Source organism: Solanum verrucosum, unplaced genomic scaffold (genome assembly GCF_900185275.1).
Source record: "Solanum verrucosum unplaced genomic scaffold, falcon-dt-bn FXZP01000261.1, whole genome shotgun sequence".
Taxonomy (NCBI): Eukaryota; Viridiplantae; Streptophyta; class Magnoliopsida; order Solanales; family Solanaceae; genus Solanum; species Solanum verrucosum.
In genome coordinates, this window is record NW_026019969.1 from 7,889,596 (window position 1) to 7,910,229 (window position 20,634).

The 20,634-nt window shown below is 37.2% G+C and overlaps 2 protein-coding genes across 4 annotated transcripts; both read right to left on the bottom strand.

The window, feature by feature from the left end:
* Window positions 1-15: 15 nt before the first annotated feature.
* Window positions 16-4,030, bottom strand: LOC125816118 (uncharacterized). Its single transcript, XM_049495711.1, has 3 exons — window positions 3,286-4,030; window positions 1,539-1,979; window positions 16-643 (listed from the first exon to the last, which is right to left on the bottom strand). Exons 1-3 carry the CDS (start codon window positions 3,806-3,808, stop codon window positions 459-461), a joined length of 1,149 nt encoding a protein of 382 aa, XP_049351668.1. The 5' UTR covers window positions 3,809-4,030; the 3' UTR covers window positions 16-458.
* Window positions 4,031-6,374: 2,344 nt separating this feature from the next.
* Window positions 6,375-18,782, bottom strand: LOC125816919 (uncharacterized). 3 transcript variants are annotated; one of them, XM_049496582.1, is made up of 14 exons: window positions 18,483-18,782; window positions 18,323-18,407; window positions 15,527-15,566; window positions 15,186-15,434; window positions 14,661-14,760; window positions 14,486-14,560; window positions 12,568-12,666; window positions 11,804-11,920; window positions 11,606-11,721; window positions 11,405-11,504; window positions 10,622-10,980; window positions 8,709-10,455; window positions 7,749-7,886; window positions 6,375-7,613 (listed from the first exon to the last, which is right to left on the bottom strand). In XM_049496582.1, exons 1-14 carry the CDS (start codon window positions 18,612-18,614, stop codon window positions 6,711-6,713), a joined length of 4,260 nt encoding a protein of 1,419 aa, XP_049352539.1. In that variant the 5' UTR covers window positions 18,615-18,782; the 3' UTR covers window positions 6,375-6,710. The 3 variants fall into 3 exon arrangements, with proteins under 3 accessions (XP_049352539.1, XP_049352540.1, XP_049352541.1); XM_049496583.1 differs by lacking the exons at window positions 15,186-15,434; window positions 15,527-15,566; window positions 18,323-18,407; window positions 18,483-18,782 and adding an exon at window positions 14,865-14,953; XM_049496584.1 differs by lacking the exons at window positions 15,186-15,434; window positions 15,527-15,566; window positions 18,323-18,407; window positions 18,483-18,782 and having other exon boundaries at window positions 14,641-14,760.
* Between the last annotated feature and the right edge of the window lie 1,852 nt (window positions 18,783-20,634).

The window sequence follows — 20,634 nt, forward strand, 5'->3', positions numbered from 1 at the left end:
ACTCTCAAACCAACATTACAGAGATCTCTCTCTTTAATTAATAACTGAATAGAAACGTTACATCACAGATGGAAGCAGGTACATCATTCCTACCGACTGCCTAACGTATACAAACATGAACTGATCTGGCTTGATCATCTACCGAGTTGTGAACTGTACCCAATACAGAGATATCAACATTGAGTACAGCCAAAACTGCAGTACAAACTCAGGTCACTATTATTAAGTGAGCAAACTTAACAGCCTTGAATCTGATCGGCACAGGCACTAAGCAAAAACCCTTTTCATCTAGCACCACCACCAACTGTTAAAACTTCGAAGATTAACTAGCTCATCCAACTTTTATTAGAGGAGCAAAACTGCAGCGTGAAGCCATGTTTATTCCCGCAAGACCTAACCTATATGTAACTCTTCTTAAAACCCGATCTCATGTTGGCTGAGCAAATTAACAAATTTTGTTAGGCAGTTTTGTGAGTGCCAGCACTTGTTGATTCATTGGAGTATGAACTTGGTTGATGTTTACTTGCTTGTGGCAGGTACTTATAAGCAACCACTGAAACGCCAATGGCAGCAGAGAGCCCTATACAACTCCATAGCCACTTCTTCTGGGTCCTTTTCCTCTGCCGCTGCTTCCGTGCAACATCTGCAGAATGTTTGAAATGAAATTGTCACTCGGATAAAGAAATGACATCACTTGTAGTAGCATAAGCATATATTTCAACTATCACATTCAAAATATAGGAGCTACTGAGAGATTTTTGAAACAAGTAGGTTATTATTAAAGCTACACTAAATGAAATGGCGGTTTTCCAACTAAGTAAAGATAATCCTGACCAAGGGTCTTTAAAGCCAAAAATAAATTAAAAGTTACAGTTTTCCCAAGCTACGACTCTCAACTGATAAATAATCCTGACCAAGGGGCTTTAAACCAAGAATCGGCAACCAACAAGGTAGATCGTTCGAAAAAGTTAGATAAAAGTATTCCGCTACATTAATTCTGCAAATCACCATGTCACTGTCTGTACACGTTGAATAAGCCGGCAGCAGAAGCAATAACCCACTCCATTCAACGTTAATCAGGGCAGAGTATGACATGTAGGCCAAATATTGCAGTATCTTGCTCATATCAGATAATGCAGAACCTTAATTGAATGATGGATCTAATCAAACAGATGTGCGTCTGACAATAAATGAAGGTTGTGACTAGCTCAGAAGTATTCTACAACTACAAGTTATTATATAGCATAGTCTATGGAACTAGGGGAAATTGGATATACATTTCGCCTAAGTAAAGGTGCCTGGCTGATTGAGAGAGACGCCAACCAAGTGTTTTATGTGAATGCAAGGTACACACTCATCCTAGATGTACTTCTTTTGAATGGGATATAAGATTCTCTCAGTTATAGGAAATTAAAGCTGAAGCAAGCCCCAACACTATTAGCTATTACGACGAAACCTGTCAATGCCTTGATGGTAAGGGACATTTATCAGAGTTGTTACAAGTAGGAACTGAGTAGAGCAAGAGAAGCAACACCTACCAATGATTTCCTGATTTCTCTGGGACATCTCATGATTTACAGCCTCATAGTATCGGAGCCTGTCTCTCAACCTTGAAATCTCCTGGTTTTTTGACTCAAGAATTGATTCTGCAGCTAGTTCAGCTTCTGCACGAGCTTGACCTTTTCCAATTGCTTCAGCAACAAATCTTGAGACAACTACTTCCTGATAGAGCTGCTCAATTGAAGCATTATCAGGCTGTATATCACCAATGACATCTGAAGGAGAAGGAAGTGTTAACCCTGCCTGAGATAGAACAGTACTAATGTTCTGCCACTGGCATCGCATCATATTAAGAGCATCTTCCGCGGTTTTTCTTCTTTCAATCTCCTCAAGGAGTTTGAGCTTTGTGGTGCGCAGTTCCCATTCAATATTAGGTCCACATGTAGATCCATTCAGAGACGACCCTTCCACGGAGAAATCTGAGGTACCATCATAAAGAAAAGTACACTCATCATAGACTGTAGGAATTACCTAGGAAACATGACTTTTTGTCTGACAGCTATCATAATAGAGCAATTACATTCATAGTAGTATTGCAAGAATTATCTAGGCAACATGACAGATTTTGTTTGACAGCTGTCAAAATACAGCATCCTGCCATCAATCATCACCTTAACTTGGAAAGCATAAACATTACTCAACTGAGCCACAATCATAAAAATTTCTAGGATACAACTTTTCATTTTTTACACGTGCTGGACTATAACGCACCGATATTTTCTGCCAGTCTTCTACCGTACGACAACAATTAAATTAAGTTAAATTCCAAAGTAGTTGAAAGCATTATGTATTTTGTCCCCCACTATTTCATTCCAGTTTTGACTCCTTATTTGATCAAATATTCCAATCCTAATCTGATATTTAAGTCACATTAGGGGTTCTGTAGAAAGAACTTCTCTTGACTTCTAATAAGATCAACTATACTAATTCCAATCTGATTTTTAAGTCACATTAGGGGTTCTGTAGAAAGAACAACTATGGCATCAGGATTATCCTTACACAGAAAGTCTCTAAAAAACAAATGCCTCCTGACATAAATTGAACCTCATCTAAGTGTAGCAACAAGAACTAAACCTTGTGAACAACTAGTTGGTTTCACCTACATCTATTTTTTGCTTCCATCTTCTTTTGCTCTTAGCTATAATATTGAAAGACTAGGCGTCTGGAGAAAAATTCTCTACATCATAACCTTTTACCACTTTCAATATATTGCCTCACTCATGGATATGCATATCTACACAGGACATGTTCAAACCATCTATGACAACCTTATTTTATTTTATCCTCTATGAATGCCAGATGCACCTAGGCAAAATGTTCTCACTTCTGTAAATCTTCGATATGTTTCTGTAATATAAGATCAGATAGCTGTAACGTAGGCTTAAGGGGAAGATGGAGTAGGCGGTTGAATTGCTATTCTAGTCAACAATTCAGATTTAGATGGAAATATACAACTCAAATCATTTCTTCTCTTTAATACCCTGTTTATAAACTAGAGCATGTAGTGACAATTTACTCAGAGGGACTAGGCAGAGAGAATAAGCTTAACCTCAAGAATACTGCTGTCAATAAGATAAAAAATATCCACTGGTCTTAACAAAATATCAAACACATACTAATAGGTTATTAGTGATTTCAGCAGATCAACATAGCCTATTTTCACAGATTTACATATTAAAACCATAGAAAGAATTATTAAATTGCAAAGCAGAAGCCAATTTATACCTTCATCTGCATCAAAGAACTCCCCTTGAACAGACACATAGCTCCGGCAATCAAGCCCTTTCACCTCATTAACACTACCAACACTTAACGCATCACATCTCGGATCCAAAAATCCCTCATCTTCCTCAAACAAATTTTCCTCAGCTAGCTCCTCTTCCAAATTCAAATTCAAATTCAAATCCAAATCCAAATCCAAATCAGTCTTTTCGTTAACTTGCTCAACTTCCTCCAATCCATCAAGTTTCCGGTTCGCAAATGCTTCTCCACCGCCACGCCGCTTGTGGTTGACTAAATAAGGAGAAGGAGACAACGAACCAGAAGAAGTCTCCGGAATCGGAGCTGGTTCAGGAGTTATATACAACGCCGGTGATATAAATATATGATTCGCCGGGGCAGGCGGTGGTTCAATATCCTCCACCACTTTTTCTTCTTCATTTCTCTCGTTTAGCACTTGCTTTCCATAGGATTTTCGAACACGAGGTTCGAGTAGATTCTCAAAGGCTATTGCTGTATAAGTCGGCATAATAGCGATGTAACAGAAGAAAACGGAGATGTCGGCTTCGGCAGCAACCGCGACGGCGGCGGAGTTGAACAGCTAGGTTTTGGACATCGGAGTGTTTTTTCGAGGGAAAGAGAAATGTTTCACCGCCGCAACAAGGGTTTGTTTTCTGGGGAAAATGAGGGAACAAAAAGGAAAGAGAGAGAGCAACGTGTTATATGGCGTTTGCTTCAAGTCCAGCGACTTTGGAGTTATGGGACACCTTTGGTTGTTATATTTTCATTACTTTGGCTTCTTCTTCAAGAACAAGTTAGCTTTTTTGCGGTTACATTGACAAAAAAATCTCTTTCAAACATAAATAAAAATTACTACGTACAAAAATATTTGTAAAAATTATTTTTTGTTTTCGAAATTCAACCAAGATACTATTTTTAAAAATGAAAAACCAAGTCAATTTAACTTTTTAGTGCTACGTCAAATTTAAATTTTCTATAAAAATAAAAATAGTGTCTAAAATTTGAACTTAAAATCTTAAATCTAGTGTTCGTGATTGATTCAAAATCTATATATACACTAAAAATAAAAAGTGGGTATGCTCGATTCACCCTATTGCCATCCCTACTTACTATATATAAAAAACTTTTTTTAGGATCTTAACCCTACAAATAAAATATGAGAGATTGCTCACGTAGCAAAAACATTCACCATCAATTTTAAGATTGTGAACTTGAATCACTTGCCAAACAAAAAAATAAGAGCTCTTAGAAAGGAATAAAAAAACAATACAACAAATGAATAACACATTTTCTTAAAGACTAATTAAGTATGCTACTTTTCCTCAATTAATTTTCCAAAGACTTGATTATTAATATAAAAAATAATAAAGCACACCTAATTCTAGACGCCATGTTTATTTTGTTCTCTGTCTCCACTTCTGTTTTGTTTTTTCAAAATAAAACTTATATTAAATGTGTCACCGTCTCTAAAGAAATAGGGACCACCTAATACATTTAAAATTTGAACACACATTGAGGAATTTATTCAACTCTCTTTTGGGAACAAGTAATTTAGCACAACAATTTTTTACGTATAAAAAAAATATCATAGGTAATATCGTTGAAAATATTTATTTATTATTTTTGATAAATAATTTAAAGGCAAAATAGCGTAATCACGCTTTAAGGGGCTATTAGGCCATTTTGCCTTACACGGAATTAACTCTCATAGTCTTTACATTTTATAAGTGCGATTTGTATTCCGCCCAATCTTATTCTCCGTCCATAAAAATGTGATAAGATTCTGCAAGTGCTTTTATGTCATAGAGTAAACTTTTGTCCACATTTTGTGCTTTTCCACTTCCCTCTTCATCCAACTTGAAAGTAAAATCCTCCTATATTTTGGAATTTGTTCAATTTAAAGTTCTCTTTTCCTTTATTCTTTTGTCTAATTCTAGCTACTTTGGTGCTTCACAATGGGACCTGGGAGATCCTTATTCTACATCCATTTTAATTTTAATGACGAAAGAACCGTTTATGTTTATAAAACTACGACATTGTTTCAATTAAATGTTTATGGGTTCAAGATTCTGGTCCATTTAAATAGAGTAACTAGAGGCGAAATCAAAATTTGAAGTTTATAGATTCAAGATTCTGGTTCATTTAAGTAGTTTAACCATATTCATTACATTTTTCAAGACAAATATAGAATTTGAACCAAGTTTGACGAAACCACATGGTCCCACTAGGAATAAAGATTTTTCTCTCTTTTTTGGTAAACAGAAAATACAATCGGCAGATAATTCGCAACATTGATCGTCTAAAATATGGAAACAAATTATTAAAGATATTAGTAATTATTTTACAATCGAGATATTGATACTAAGATATTTGAATCACTTCGATTCATTAAACCAAGAAAATAAGTCATTGTAATCATATAAACTTTATTTAAGTGAAAATTAGAAAAAGATAAATCGCATGACCAAATTAATACCTGGAGTTGGTGCAAAATAAACTTCTTTATATGATAGATGAGAAATTATTCAAACTTAATCATTTAGGTGAGAACTCAAATTTCATAGTTTGATTATTTGGTTCAAATTAAAAGAAAATCCTATTTCACATTTAAGCAGTCAACTTTTGACGCCTATATTTCATGTGTTAAAAGCAGATGGGAAAGAAATAAGTGCAATGTTAGTTGGAAGACATACAATAAAGATTCAAAACTGAAGGCCATTTTGAAACTCCAACTACGGTCAAACTTGACAAAAGGCTCAAAAATGTTGATTAGTTCTGAACATAAATAGAAACTTCCCCATCCAATATTTTGACGATGTCTCTTATTTTCCTTCTTTTTTTTAAAAGATACTATTTGATTGGTTCAAATCTCAAACTACAGTTTATAGTGATAAAATCGAAATCTGGAGGTCAACTTAAATACCATGAAACAGACGGTGAATACAGAAGCAGTGAAATGCTGAAAGAGTAATAAGCCCCAGAATAGAGTGTCACAACTCACGGGCATGTTTATCCCTAAGAATTTCAACCAAATAAAAAATAAGTCTATCCAAGAAAAAGGAAGCCGCAGCACAAAATAATGAGGGGAATAATCAAATTACATGAAAACATAAAGGTTACAAAATCAAGGAAAACGGAGCACAAGATAACGTGGATTGGCAAAATTCCACCAAATCAAAGAATAAGGATCAGACAGGACAAACTTATATTAACAAAACAATCCTAACGCCTACTATAATATAACAATCCTATCAACTCACAGATTCTACTGCAGCATGTGTAGTGCTTTATGCATATAAACGAGTATAGATAGATATTGTACTCCACAATTAGAAATGTAATGCAAGGAATCCATACCACTCGTACGGCAGAGAATCTGCATGGAAAGGTGAGCGTGCAGTAAGAGAACGTCAAGAAAAATCAATCATTAGACGTTCATCAGGAACACTTGGTTTCTTGTTATCTGTCACAGGTGGTGGACCCGTGGCTGAAGTTGATGGAACAATTGCGCCAATTGTAGTTGGTTCTACAGGAGCCGATGTTGATGGGACCAACGCCAGATAGTCTGATTCATTCAATGCTGGTGTAGCAGGCACAATTGCATCAGCAGCAACTGAAGAATCCAAGTTCGATGTTTGGGTTGTACTTGATTCTGCAGGAGTGGCACCGGTTTCTGTTGCGGGTGCAGCACCAGATTCTATCACGGGCGGTGTAGCACCAGTTTCTGTCTCGGGTGGTGCAGCGCCAGTTTCTGTCGTGGGTGCAGTGCCAGTTTCTGTCGTGGGTGCAGTGCCAGTTTCTGATGCGGGTGCAGCACCAGAGTCTGCTGAGGGTGCAGCACCAGAGTCTGCTGCAGGTGCAGCACCAGAGTCTGATGCCGGTGCAGCACCAGAGTCTGACGCAGGTGGATTACCTGATTCTGGTGTAGTGGAAGCCCCATTTTCTGATTTAGGAGGAACACCGGATTCTGATGTTGCAGATGTGTTGCTTCCAGCAGGAACAGAAGCCATTGGTGCTGTTGTTTTAGATCCTTCCAGAAGTAGTGGTTTGCCAGGTTGTGGCAACCCCGGCTTCCCCAAAAGAGGTTTGGCTTGACCGGGATTTGGACCGTATAGAGATGCCATACCAGGTGGCAGAATTTCAATTGGGGGCTTCTTCGCAGCATCTGCCAAACTTGTGAGCTTAGGCCCCTCGAGGGAGGCCAGAAATGCAGCTGCGGCATCAGTTTTCATTGATGGAGTATGTTCCATCTCCTTCTGCAACATTTTGTTCCATGACTGGACCAAGGTTCTCATTGAAGGTCGGCCATGAGCCTGAAAAAATGAGACCATAAGTAACAAATACTAAATCAAGAGTTAGAATCTATAAAGTAGAAGATGGACACTACTACTTGAAGCCCTAACTCATAGGTCAAACACAAATCAAACATTTAGAAAACGAAATTTTACATGTGCATGTAGTACAGCCTCAGCAAGCATCCCAGTTTCCTGCCATGCTTTCTCCATAAGTACATTGTCTCCCAAAAGTGCAGCTGCAAATGCAGCCTCCCGTCCCGCACCAACTGATATCAAGTTGTTTACCAAGTTCTGCAAAAGATTTATTTGTCACTATATGAGGAAATTATTCTCTTAAAACGTTTAGTAAATATACACTGAACCCTGTCATGCAACTGATCCAATCAATCTCAAATATCATAAGGAACTCCTATCATGTTAGCAGAGTCAAGTGGAGGGGGGGTGACAGAATACACTAGACGCAGAAAAACTGAATGATCCTTTGAGTTTGACTGCTTTCTTGATTCCTTAAGACCAAGAATTATAGGAAAATAATATAATGCAGAAATGTAAATCAATGGTTAATCTTCTAGGTTAAATTAATTTAAATCTGATAGCATATATGATAAATTCAGTCTTGGGGAAAATTATTATCAAGCGAAAAGTTATAAAGGAGCCAAGAGCCAGCTAAAAATTCAAATGTATATGAGCATCTGAAAAAAAAAGCAGGTAACACAGTCAATGGCCACAGTCGAGAGTTTAAGCTTCCAGAAGATGATGATGGAATTCACAATCAAGCTATTTGTTTGCCTAACTCTACTGTCCAGTTTTGATCCTGTTAGTTGGGACACACTTATGCCACTGCCCAGAATTGAAGCACTAGCTATGGTCCAGTGTTGGTCAATGGGTAGGTCACATATTAGTTACACATACGGTAGCTCATTCATGATTTACTTAGCTTATTTTAAACCTCATTCATGATTTACTTAGCTTATTTACATTGTAAAGGGTTTATTTGAGAAAATCAATTAAATGAGCTACTAGGTACCCTGCCTAGTAGATTTACTTAAAAAAGAAAAAGTCATGTCAATATAGCCAATTGGAAAAAAATCAGAAACAAAGCAAGTGACATACACTGAGTCGTGTCAACTCCCCATGATTTGCAAGCCGTAAAGCAACGCCTCTTAATTCCTGACCTCGTAGAGCTCCCTTTATAGAACCAGCAGCAGCTAGTCTTTTAAGAGCTTCACGAGCAATATCAGCTTGTGCTGTAGCATCTGCAGCATCAATGAGTTCCATAAACTCCTTGGCAAATTTAACTACTCCTTGAACAGCTTCAACAACATTTTCCTTTTTCTTAGTCATGTTCATAAGATCGTTCAGATCCAATCCAACAGTTTCTTGCCCAATATCTCTGCTGTTGCTCATGGTTAGAAGGCACTGAAGCGCTCTTTTCAAATCATTACTCTGCAGGGCCAGATCAAACTCTAAACTCTTGGATATTCCAGGTAAATGAAGTGCTTCAGTAGCATAACCCATCCCAAGCATAAATTGCGCTAAATCATCATGATGTTCTCTGCCAAGTCGACTGGCCCATTTTACAGCACTTACAGCATCTCCATAAGCTGCCAAACATCGACAACGGATACCAGGATGGCTAAGGGATATTGCATGAGCACACATGTATCGATCAATTAGCCAAAGAACACCATCTCGAACACCTACAATAACAAGAGGTCCAACTGGACGTGTTTGCTCTGCAGGAAAACGAGTGACAGCTACTGCAACCCCACCACCACCAACTGCCACCTCATTAGCCTTACGAGCTTCCATCTCCTTGAGCACACTCGATGCATCACCATCAACTTTTGACTGTCTAGGTAATGACAGAAATGGAGGAATAGAGGGTGCATGCTGAAAAGAAGCCAATCGCACAACTTGTAACATTGGGGGTCTCAATGCTATCCTCTCTTGTGGATTTGATTGTTGATTGTCGACTGTTATCAAGGCTAATTCTCCATGTTCAGCAATACCTCTTGACTGTGCTTCTTTAAGTTTCATTTCCTCTTTTCTTCTTTTCGTTTCTATGTCAATAGGCGCAACCCCGGCATCCACAAAAACACACTCAACAGTAGTAGGTGTAGCAACAAATAACTGCCTTCGCTGCCAAACTGCCCCAGTGGCAAAAGGAATTGCAACATCCCCCAAGTATCTAAACTGTGGACGCAAGGAACATATGACAATGTGCTGTGGATAACCAAAAGCACAATACTCAACTGTTTGATCCCATGCGGTCCAATCTGGTTGAGGAAGAAGACCACCCACTGGTTGAAATGTTTCCCAGCTATATAGTTGGAAGTTCTGAGGTGCTGCTTCAGCTGCAGATTTTTGAGAACCGTCTTCCATAGTGCTAAATGAAGATACAGAACTACCTCCATAGCCTGATAATGGCATAGATTGAATTGTTGAAATTGCTGTAGCAGCAGCAGCACTAACCCTTCGCGAAGTTCGATAGGCCACACCAAGTAATGCCCCTCCATGCAAGCCAATAACTGGTTCACTCCGGCTTCCCACCGACTTCATTAATACATTTGATGTCCCGTCATCCAGCAATATACGAACTTGAACAGTGGCAGAAGAAGCAGCAGAAGCAGCAGCTGCTGCTGCCTGTGCTGCAGCTGCAGCAGCTTCCTTCGCTTTTCTTGATGAACCTTTTGGAATGATGGGAATTCTAGGAGGAAGTGCAGACTCCAACAAAGCAAACCTATCTCGACAAGTATCCCAAGCCAAAAGCCTTGCACTTCCAGAATCAACAATTGACCAATCACTGACTTTGTAGATAGAGAAGTAAGGTATATCAGGCCATACAATTGCTAGATACCTGCAAAACATTACCGTTCGAAACCTTGTAAAACAGGATAATAGAAGTTTTTAAAAAATATTATAGAGATGATGGAACAATATGAGGCAACAAGATGAATCAAGACAATGTTGAAGATACTAGATGCCGGCTGCTATGCTAAGCCTGATGTCTGGGAACCACTTACTTCCCAGAACTGCTGACAGAAAGAACTGAGTAAGAATCGTGCGGAGCTGGAGTAGTAATATGCTTTTTGGTTTGTTTGACGTGGAGTTGCTCAGGAATCTCTCCTCTGAACCTTCCTGTGTCACTCAAAGACCCATTACTTCCGAGTGCTGGAGCAGTGGTGTTAGATAACTGAAATTGCAACAGCTTCAATTCCCTTTCAACTACATAGACAGCAGTATGTTCATGACTTTCTGTTGGTGTTGGCAGTACTGCTACAGGAGGAAGAGACTTCTGATCAAATTCGCAGAGAATAATGCCAATATTGGTTCCAGTAGCTACAAGGTGTGGCTGTAAAGGATGTGCAACCATAGAATAAACCTACAAGGCCAGAGAGAAAAACATAAAAAAATTGTAGTCTAGTCATCTTCAAAAAATCAAATAATTAGATGCCTTCTGATATAGAATCTTAACCCTATAAGATATGATGGAGTGTGTAAACAATCCTCAAAATCATCTAGTAGAAGAAACTAGTATAAATTCTTCCTATTAAAGAGATACTGTAAGCTATAACAATAGCCGAACTTCAAACAGGAAGGCTTTGCTCGTCCTAAAATAATAAACATATATTGGTTATTCATTTTTCCCACCATCATACTTCATAGTGTAGATTTAACACTTCAAATTATCAATCTTCCAAAAACTAAGAAGTTGCATAAGGAAAAATAGGTAAGATTTGAAAGACAAGATTTATAGCAAGGAAAATGTTAAGATAAACCACATTGTTTATCTATAGTAGTTTCACCTTCAGCTTCTTGTGAGAGACAAGTAATTGTGGAGGTACTAGTGCAGAAAGTTCACACAACGGCCTTGTAAGAGCAGAATAGGTGGGGTGCTCGACAGCCCTGCAAAGTTGCAACAGAGTATCATGTTCTGCCCAGAAAGGGAAGACTACAAGCAGTGTTAACAAAACTCCAACTAAGGGAGGTCTGTGAAGTATGCCTACCATATATGGGAATCTTTGACACACGTCAAGATATCAAGGTTGGGAGCCCGTGGGTGGCACCACGATGCTACACTATGACAAGCTAGTTTTGGAACAGGTTTTATTCGACGCAATTCCTGCAATTGGGTTGAAATTAATATTATCAGAATTATTTTCGCTATGTGTAAAGCAACAAATCCAACAGATCTAGTACCATACCTTAAAAGAGATGGTGTCCCAGATTGCTAATGTTTTATCAGCACCAATAGTAATGAGCTGTGGTGCATTACCAATAACTCTGGAGAGCTCAACAGCAATAACCCCACCATCATGAGCCTATAAAGTATAACATTGGAAGGTCAAGAAAAACTTCAAGGATTTGCAGTTCAATCAACTTTCATCTATCATTGGTTTTCCAGGTGCAATCCATGCAAAAGGACAAAGTGGTTAATAATGAAATGAAAAATAACAGAACAAATTTTTGAAATATGAAAGGACTATGAATGCTATGAAAGATAAAGACTTCTGATAAAATGCTGTTTCTGTGTTAAAAGAGGCAGAGTTGGGCACCAGGAGGCCAGTCTTTCTACTCAATTCTTTCAAACTTCTATACTTTTGTATTTTTGGGATAAAGAAATAAGTTCTATTGATGTTCGGGCAGGAAACACCCATATACAAGAAGTATACCAAAAAATAGTAATACGCTAGGTTTTTTTATGCTTCCTTCTTGTGTCTGTGTGTGTGCTTGTGTGTGTGCATGGGGGGTGGGGGGCTTCTCCTCATCTAATACTAGGAACTACAAACTGGTAAATGAGTGGAAACACATCAAATGGAACACCAGCCTTGTTTATTTGGTCTATTCTTCCGCAGACTGAATTGTTCTCATTTGTGCTTTTAACATCGACAATTGAAAATCTTACTTGATGAAATTAAATTGCAGTAGCTATTTAAAAGGATAGAAACTAAAAGGAATAAGAAGATACTTTTAAGCTGAGCTTAGGAACAAGCTCTCTTGAATCAAGAGCGTTGTCTGCACTCCAAAGTACAAGCAATCCGTCACTACCACCAGAAACTAGAAGAGACTGCATATACATAGCAAAGGAAATTGCAATGAGATATCAAACAGAAAATATTAGAAGTGCAACAATCCTAGTCATTCGTTTGTGTAAATTATACAAAAACACAAAATTGTCACTTCCAGCAGTTCTGTCGACAGTAACAAATCTCAAGAGTAAAATTTCCATATTCATCGTAACAACAATTCGTTTTCTTTTATCGAACTCAGTGTTATCAAAGGTGCGCTTTAAGCGCGCTTAAGCCCTGAAGTGAGGCTCAAAACGTGTTGAGCGCTTTACCTCGCTTTATGTGCGCTTCAGTGTCGTCATCAAGGTTCTAAGGCAAACGTTTCCTTGCCAATGAGCCTCTTATGAAGAAGTGACACTACATAATTGATATTTCACTTTATCATAAATTTTTTTCAATTTCTTCGGTCATATATTTGTCATTCATGTTTATAATTAGTAGTCTTGAACTAAACATATATATTTGTTTTCTTTTCTCCCTTTGCGCCTTTTTTTATTAAAGCCCACACTTTATTTGCGTTTTTCGCTTAAAGTCCCTATGAGCATATGTGCTTGCTATGTGCTTATGTGCACATGTTGAATGGATGGAGAGCAAGCACATATGCTTCTGTAATCCAGTTTCATTTTTTTGAGAATGGTAACTTTCTGTAATCCAGTTCCATTTTAAAATGTATTAACTGCAAAGTGAACTAGGTACAGAACCATGCAAGCCAAGGACCTTAGATAGATGTTTCCCTTTTTTCCCTTGCTTCTCTCTGACAGAAAAACCAATATTATCCTGACAAATCATTAGCTTCATTTAAGATTTTCTATCTAACAGTAAATGAATTGCCAAGGCAAGAAGTACTCAAGAGAACCTAAGTCCACTTCAATTGAAATGTATGAACCACCACATCTAAAAGTTCAAGTTGTTACTCGTCAAAAAAAATGTTTTAAGTTGTTAGATAGAGAACACCATTCTTCAAGTTAAAGTACTTCATTGTAGATGAAATTTACTTTCAGCTCTCTGGATTATCTCATAAAAACTGGAAAACATACTTTTCACAATCAAGATCTATTATTATTTTTCTGGGGTACTAAACACACAACTGTTGAGTAATGAACTCATATTGAAGTAATCCGACACACTAAGGATAGGGGAAAAAATACATTAGCTATGTTGGAGATCTATGCTGCCACTATGTTTCCTTTACTAGGAATAGCACTTAGGACACACACTTTGTTCTTAGCTAACAAGCCTTAGAAGTCTAAAAGAGAGATGTGATACTCAAATCTCTTTTGGCTGATTCCTCTGCACAAAGAAGATAAATGCACACAATTTTTTATTTATTTTGAAACTGGTAACTTTAATAAATGCACACAAATTGCAAGTTTAACTCATATAAAAGCTGCAAACGATGCACTATATCTTGGCCTGAATAGTACCATCTTTTTATCGAAATACACATCTCAAAATCTATTGAGAAGCGAGAATAGGAAAATTTCAAGCACATCAAAAAAAGGAAACCAGCTAAACCAAACTTTTTTTTTTTTACGAAGACCAGCTAGAACAAAACTAACAAAAACCCTTTTCTAACTTCAACTTCAAATACTCTTCTTTTTTTTCAAACTTCAACTAAATCATGTCCAAACACCTACAAACTCCATATAGCCAAGTATAAATCAAGGACACACTTTTGAAGCCCAGCCTATAACTTGAATTATAGATGGAAACACTAGGTTCCGGATAAAAAGATGAAGTACTAAAATAATTCAAGTCCTACATAGTGTAGGGTGATAAAAAGGGGATCTAAATATCCACTGGAAGCATAACAAGAACCTCGCCAGAAGCAGCCATGAAATTCATCAAACAAGAAATTGCTCCCTTGTGACCTCCTGTGTATCTTCGTGCAAGCTGCAGAGAAGAAGCGGGAGAGTTATTCATCTACTCATTTTGACAATGAATGGAACAAATATCAGAAAGACTTGACAAACCAAATATTCAAAAATGAGACCTTCCATGTTATCATTGAAAGAACTCTAATTACACCATCTGACCCTCCAAAAGCCACAAGAGGGCCATCAACAGCAGTTGTTTTAGACAGGAACACCATACTGCAAGAAATTCATAAGACCAAGCAAATTAAGATAATCAGATATGCATTTTTCCAACATTCTATAACCCAGAGAACAATTTTTGTCAGCAGAACACTAAACACCAGTATGACAAAGAAGTATACACCAGCTGAAGAGTAATTTCTGTAATGACTAAAAGGTAGGATAGTAAGCACATTTAGTGAACCGTTGATTAAGTGAGACAAACTTGAGATGCTCTAACTTGACTGGTAGTTGGAAACACTGATTCAATCAAATAGTAGCCTAGAAAACTTAATTTCGTAGGAAATGGCAGTCTTAAAAAATAGTTGCAAAAAGATAGTTTAACTTTTGGGCGGATTCAAGAAGATTAAATTTGTTAAGAACCATTAAAGTCCAAAAGGCTGGATAACACAAAAAAAGAACTTGATGGATTTAAGACTTGCCATAGAAGTGATCTGTTGTCAAGTTCCTGCTTCGGTACATCGCGACCACGCATCGTCACCAAGTCCAAAAAAATAGCTTTATTCTCACAACAAATAACAAGAAAATGGCGTCCTTTGGTTGATGCAGCAGGAGAAGTAAAAGTTGAAGTGACATGACCAGCAGCTGCTGGAGACTCAGCAGCAGCAGACTGATTACGCCAGAGTTGCCAAAAGCGTACATCATCATCGTAAAAGCTAACCTGCTTTACACTTGAACCATGCACCAAAATGGCATAGTAAGACTCAACAAAGACACTACGGAAACTGGAAAAATATGGAAGTCCGGGGTAAGCATCAATTACCTCCCACCTCGTATGGCTTCTGTAGGTTTCCCTCTAGGCTCTGCATTCAAATATAAAGAGAAGGTTCAAAAGATAGATGACTAAGGTAGTTTTTTTTAACTGGATAGCTTTATATGAGGCATGTCTCACCCAAGACAACATAAAGAAAAGAAAAATCCAATTCCCAAACAGATGCTATATGTGCAAAAAAGAGGCTGAAACCCCCAGACACCTTCTTCTTCATTGTGAGGTGGCCTCAGAATTATGGAGCATGATTTTTTGTCTCTCTGGCATCAATTGGACCACACCCCTCACTGTTAAGGATGCATATGAGAGTTGGAGTCTATGGAAAGTTGACAAAGCCATCAAGAAGATCTGGATTATGATACCTGCTTGTATTTTTTGGTGTATTTGGTTAGAGAGGAACAAGAGATGTTTTGATGGAGAGTCAACTGCTTTAGGCATTTTGAAGACTAGGTGCACTGAAAATTTGTTTAGTTGGACCAACTTGTATCCTGCTGTTAATGCAGAACAACTTCAGGATTTTACTAACTCATTAGCTCTGGCTTAGATAGTTTGTATAGTTAGCTAGAGATTTTTTTGTAAGCTCAAATGCCATATCTTGTAAATTATGCATCTTCCTGATGCTGTTATTAATACCACTTATCTTATCAAAAAAAATATAATTCACTGACATGAATAAAGTGAGCCAATGTGCAAAAAAAAATTATGGACTCCTATAGGGTTAGTTAGCCCACTACCCACAACATGCATTGCAGCTCAATCGAATGCATAATTTGTTCAATACTGTGAGCCAATTCTCACTGATTTACTCCAACCTTAAAAGGTCAAATTCATAGAGTGAATATACATTTGACCAGCACCACTAACCCAAGCCACTAGAATTTAGAATCTCAACTTTCTTGAAAAAAAAAACACTCAAGAAGAATTTAGAATCTCAACACAACATCCAATAGGAAACTAAAACAATAGCATCACCAGCTCATACCGCCCCCCCCCCCTCCCCACCCCCACCATACCAATCAAATGCAGTAGGATGAGAGTTCTCATTTGCAACATCCACCACTCCTTATGAACATAACTTCTAGTGCATATCAGTTCATGCTGAAGGATATCAAGTTCTATTACTTTAGACGTCAATAACATTCATATGGCCTCCTTCCTAATTCCCACTTAAATAATATGTTAACGTATCACCTCTTAAAGAAAATCATATATCAGTCTTTCAATAGTCAAAGCAACTTTTTCTCATGAATCTTGAAGTCTCACACATTCAAGAGATTTCGATATTGACAAGAATGTTGTTCTCTTCCCACGGAAATCCCCACCCTTTTTCTGGCTATTGACCTTCCAAAAGTACTATTAATCATAGTGTCAAATTACTTCCAAGGTACATCAATCAATCAACTATGCCTCAATATCAAATTGACTGGGCTCAGATCGTTTGGCTATATGAATTCTGTGTATTCATTCTGTTCTTATCAAAATTGAAAAGATTATCATAGTTAGACTATTTTATGTTGATTGTCAACCTACCGAACGAGACCGACTACACCTTGTAAAGTCACCAGGGCGGAATCACTTAGGCATTAATAAAAAAACTAAAAAAGGGGGAGTAGGAGAGCCATGTGCAAAGAGAGAGATTGAAGGAGATACTCCCAATACAGACATTAAAGCTATGAGGGCAATGCAAATGGACCATTGAAAAGCCAAATCTTAATCTAATCGTCATCCCCTCTCTAAAAAGGCCAGACTAAAGTTTTTCCACTTACTGTATATAATATACAGGTCAGCAAGGATTTGTGACATAGAGAAATGAACATATGAAAAGATTCCTCTTAAATATATATAACCAGTCAAAAGAATTTGAACAAAAAGTGTACAAGAGAATTGAAATGAGCTCAGAGAATTCTTTGTACAGTTCAAGGTGCACAAGTTGGTCCATACATCACAACTATTTAAAAAAGAAGAAGATATTTTAACACCGGTAATCTAATTGATCTCCTTTATAGAGTGTCATGTCCACGACCAGGCTATGCTAATCTCAAGAGAAAAATCACATTCTAGTGTCTCTCGCAAGAGGAAAGTTCAACCGAGCTTTCCCTACATATGCCAAAATACAAGAAGCTAAGATTTGCTCAAATACAAGTGTTCGAGATTTGACTTAGGTCTGTATCAACACTCATCTTATCAAGTAAAGGTCTATCTGGCATTCCATCAATAAACAACTAAATCAAAATTGAACTACTAAATTCTCTAATTAGAGTGTGATTTCTCTCACTACCTTAGAGACTACCTTCAATTACTTTTCTTTTTCTACAAGTAGTACTTTAGCTTTCCACTCATTGGAATTTTGCAAAATGCAGTGCATAATTTTATAACAATAATAAATAAAGTCACCAATTTGGTGACTATCACTAGTCACTTCCCAGTTTCCGATTCCTTTGTCATTATACAATCTGCAGCATACCTGCATAACAATGAGTTCACCAGCTAAGTTTTCTTTTTATTGTTGAGTTCACCAGCTAAGTTCTACATCTATGCATAGCATTGACATCTCAATCTAAATTCTACCTATTTTGGCTTACCATCCTAATGTTATCTCATATAGTCAGTCCCAAGCGGTAAAGGAGGAGATTCAAAGTAAGATGACCGTCAGCGAAAAATGAATCAATTTAAGATGAAGCATATACCCTACCCCAGAAGTTTGGGATTGAATCGTAGTAGTAGATATTGTTGATGCTACTGACATGCCAACCAAATAATAACTAGCAAAAAATTAATAAGCACACTAACCTGATTCACCCTCGGCAAGCTTTTCCAGTTTGGCACCAACCAAACGCCGCTCATCAACGCCACCGGGTTTCAGTTCATAAATAATCTGGCGACCAATTCAGATTTGTCAATCCAACAAACAGAAAGTAAAATGCCGAAAACTTTTCACGAGAAGAAAAACCTGTCGGTGTTCCCAATTCCAAACGGAGACGTGATCGGATGCATCAGCTGTGACAAGCCAAGGATGCGTCGGGTGCATCTGAATCTTCACGATCTTGTCATTTGTCGGGCGAAAAGCCCTTAGACGCAGCATATTTTCAACTGTTCCCGCAAAATGGAAGCAACAAGGAGATGGATCTGACTATATTGATAGATCTTTCCCGGCGAGGGTTGGTGGTTGTTGGAGTGTTTAGCCGGTTCAGTGAAAATGAACAACTATGGTTTTAAAAAGGATCGATTAAAAGGCGTCTTGGACCGGCGAGCGAGAAAGAAGAACAAGATGCACAGTGTGCGACTGTGTGTAATTAAAAAAAAAAAAGGACAATTAACTGTTTAACTGCTGCGTGTTAAAAGTTTGCAACAAAAACTTATATAAATGTTAAGTATTTGGATTTACATATAGCTTTGGTGTTTGATTTACATATGAGAATGAGAGGATCATAATATAGAGAGAATTTAGGTATGAATTAGTAAGGAAAGAGTGTTTTTTTTTTTCATTTGGTGTTCAAACTTCAAAGGTTAAATATAGTTTTGTTTTTAAATAATTTAATTTTCGTAGGATTAGTATATATATTGCTATTTCAAGTTCCTGAACTTGTTCGGTTTTTCCTCTCAGACACCTTAACTACGCCACATTCCTATTGAATTTCTGAACCATCCATAATTTGTACCTTTTAAACAGTATTGACTGACATGACACAAAATGTGTTCTCATGTCGCTTAAGCGCATGAAGACGATTTAAAAGAGCTGATGTGGAATCCACCACATCTTCTTTCTCTTTTATCTATGTAACCCTAGTTTTCTCCCTATTTCTCTTGATTCTCTTTTCTTTCTCTTCTTTCTAAATGTCATATTTAAGTTGGAGCTGCTCAAAATATCTCTCTTCTTCATCGATTTTTCTTATAGATTTTGATGGAACTATAAAGCTAGCTTATTTTGGAGTTTTTGCATCAATTTTTTTAGCCAATTTCAGGTTATGAGTCATCGTTTTCTTTCTTATCTTCGTGTTTAATGTTCACCAATATAGCCGGAACACCATATTGTATGACCCTTGAAGTGATACATTCATATATAGGGTACAATTTCAATGCTGATGTTGGTCCTTTGGTATTACTACTCTTGATTAGCAGATGGAAGGTATTCCCTGTCTCATCTCTCTCCTTCAAAGTCCATGTTCATGAAAATCACAAAGCCCTTCTTCAAAGTCATTATTTATGAAAATCACAAAGCAATTTCGAGTTTTTCATAATGAGAAAACAGAAAACAACAAGTATTACAAGAAATTTTCAAAGAGTTTTAAGGACATGGTAGGATTATGTCTTGATCAAGATCCATTCGGAAGGGCAACAACAAAGGATCTATATATTGAAGCATCAATTCTTAGAGTTATTTGGGTTGAACTATTGAAACTATTGAAATGTTTTGGTTTTCTAGGTTTTATTTGGATTTTTATTTTGGCAAGGTTGATTGATGTGTAAATTATTTAAACGGTTTGAGTATTTTGATTTGTTGCACTTTCCACGTGTGAAAGGTGAATTTCACGCGCACAATCAATAAAAAATATCTGCTGAAGTTTTGTGCCATGTCAACTAATAGTGTCTAAAAGGTACAAATTATAGGTGGTTAGGGATTCAATAGTAAGGTGGCGTAGTTAAGGTGCCTGAGAGGAAAACCGAACAAGTTTAGGAGTATGTTTATGTATTCCGCCTTGTAAATAAGTACATTATTATGCAACGATTAAATTTTTTTTATGCATTCAACCAAATATTATACAGTCCTATGTGAGATTTTATGCTGAAATTAATTATGAGTAAGTGATTATAGCAATATTGTTAAAATGCGCCAACTTATATATGATTTAATTACAAGTCAAATAGAGATGTTTTTTAACTAGATACGATGGAGATTGCAAATTTACAAATCAAATAGAGATGTTTTTTAACTAGATACGATGGAGATTGCAAATTTACAAGTCAAATAGAAATGTTTTTTAACTAGATACAAATTGCAAATTGAGGACTTTGTTATTTCTTATTTGTTTGGAACTTTGCTTACCAAAATATCTGCTATGTAATTTGTCCGCCTAAAGCTATGTCAAATCACTAAATTTTGC

What these genes read in the sequence shown, in the direction of transcription:
- LOC125816118 (XM_049495711.1), bottom strand. Translation starts at nt 3,808, where the DNA reads ATGCCGACTTATACAGCAATAGCCTTTGAGAATCTACTCGAACCTCGT. An exon ending in GTTCTTTGATGCAGATGAAG is followed by an intron (nt 1,980 to 3,285) that starts GTATAAATTGGC and finishes ATGGTACCTCAG; the next exon opens with ATTTCTCCGTGGAAGGGTCG. An exon ending in GAGAAATCAGGAAATCATTG is followed by an intron (nt 644 to 1,538) that starts GTAGGTGTTGCT and finishes AACATTCTGCAG; the next exon opens with ATGTTGCACGGAAGCAGCGG.
- LOC125816919 (XM_049496582.1), bottom strand. Translation starts at nt 18,614, where the DNA reads ATGCTGCGTCTAAGGGCTTTTCGCCCGACAAATGACAAGATCGTGAAG. An exon ending in GCTTGCCGAGGGTGAATCAG is followed by an intron (nt 15,567 to 18,322) that starts GTTAGTGTGCTT and finishes ATTTGAATGCAG; the next exon opens with AGCCTAGAGGGAAACCTACA. An exon ending in TCTCTCACAAGAAGCTGAAG is followed by an intron (nt 10,981 to 11,404) that starts GTGAAACTACTA and finishes CTGGCCTTGTAG; the next exon opens with GTTTATTCTATGGTTGCACA.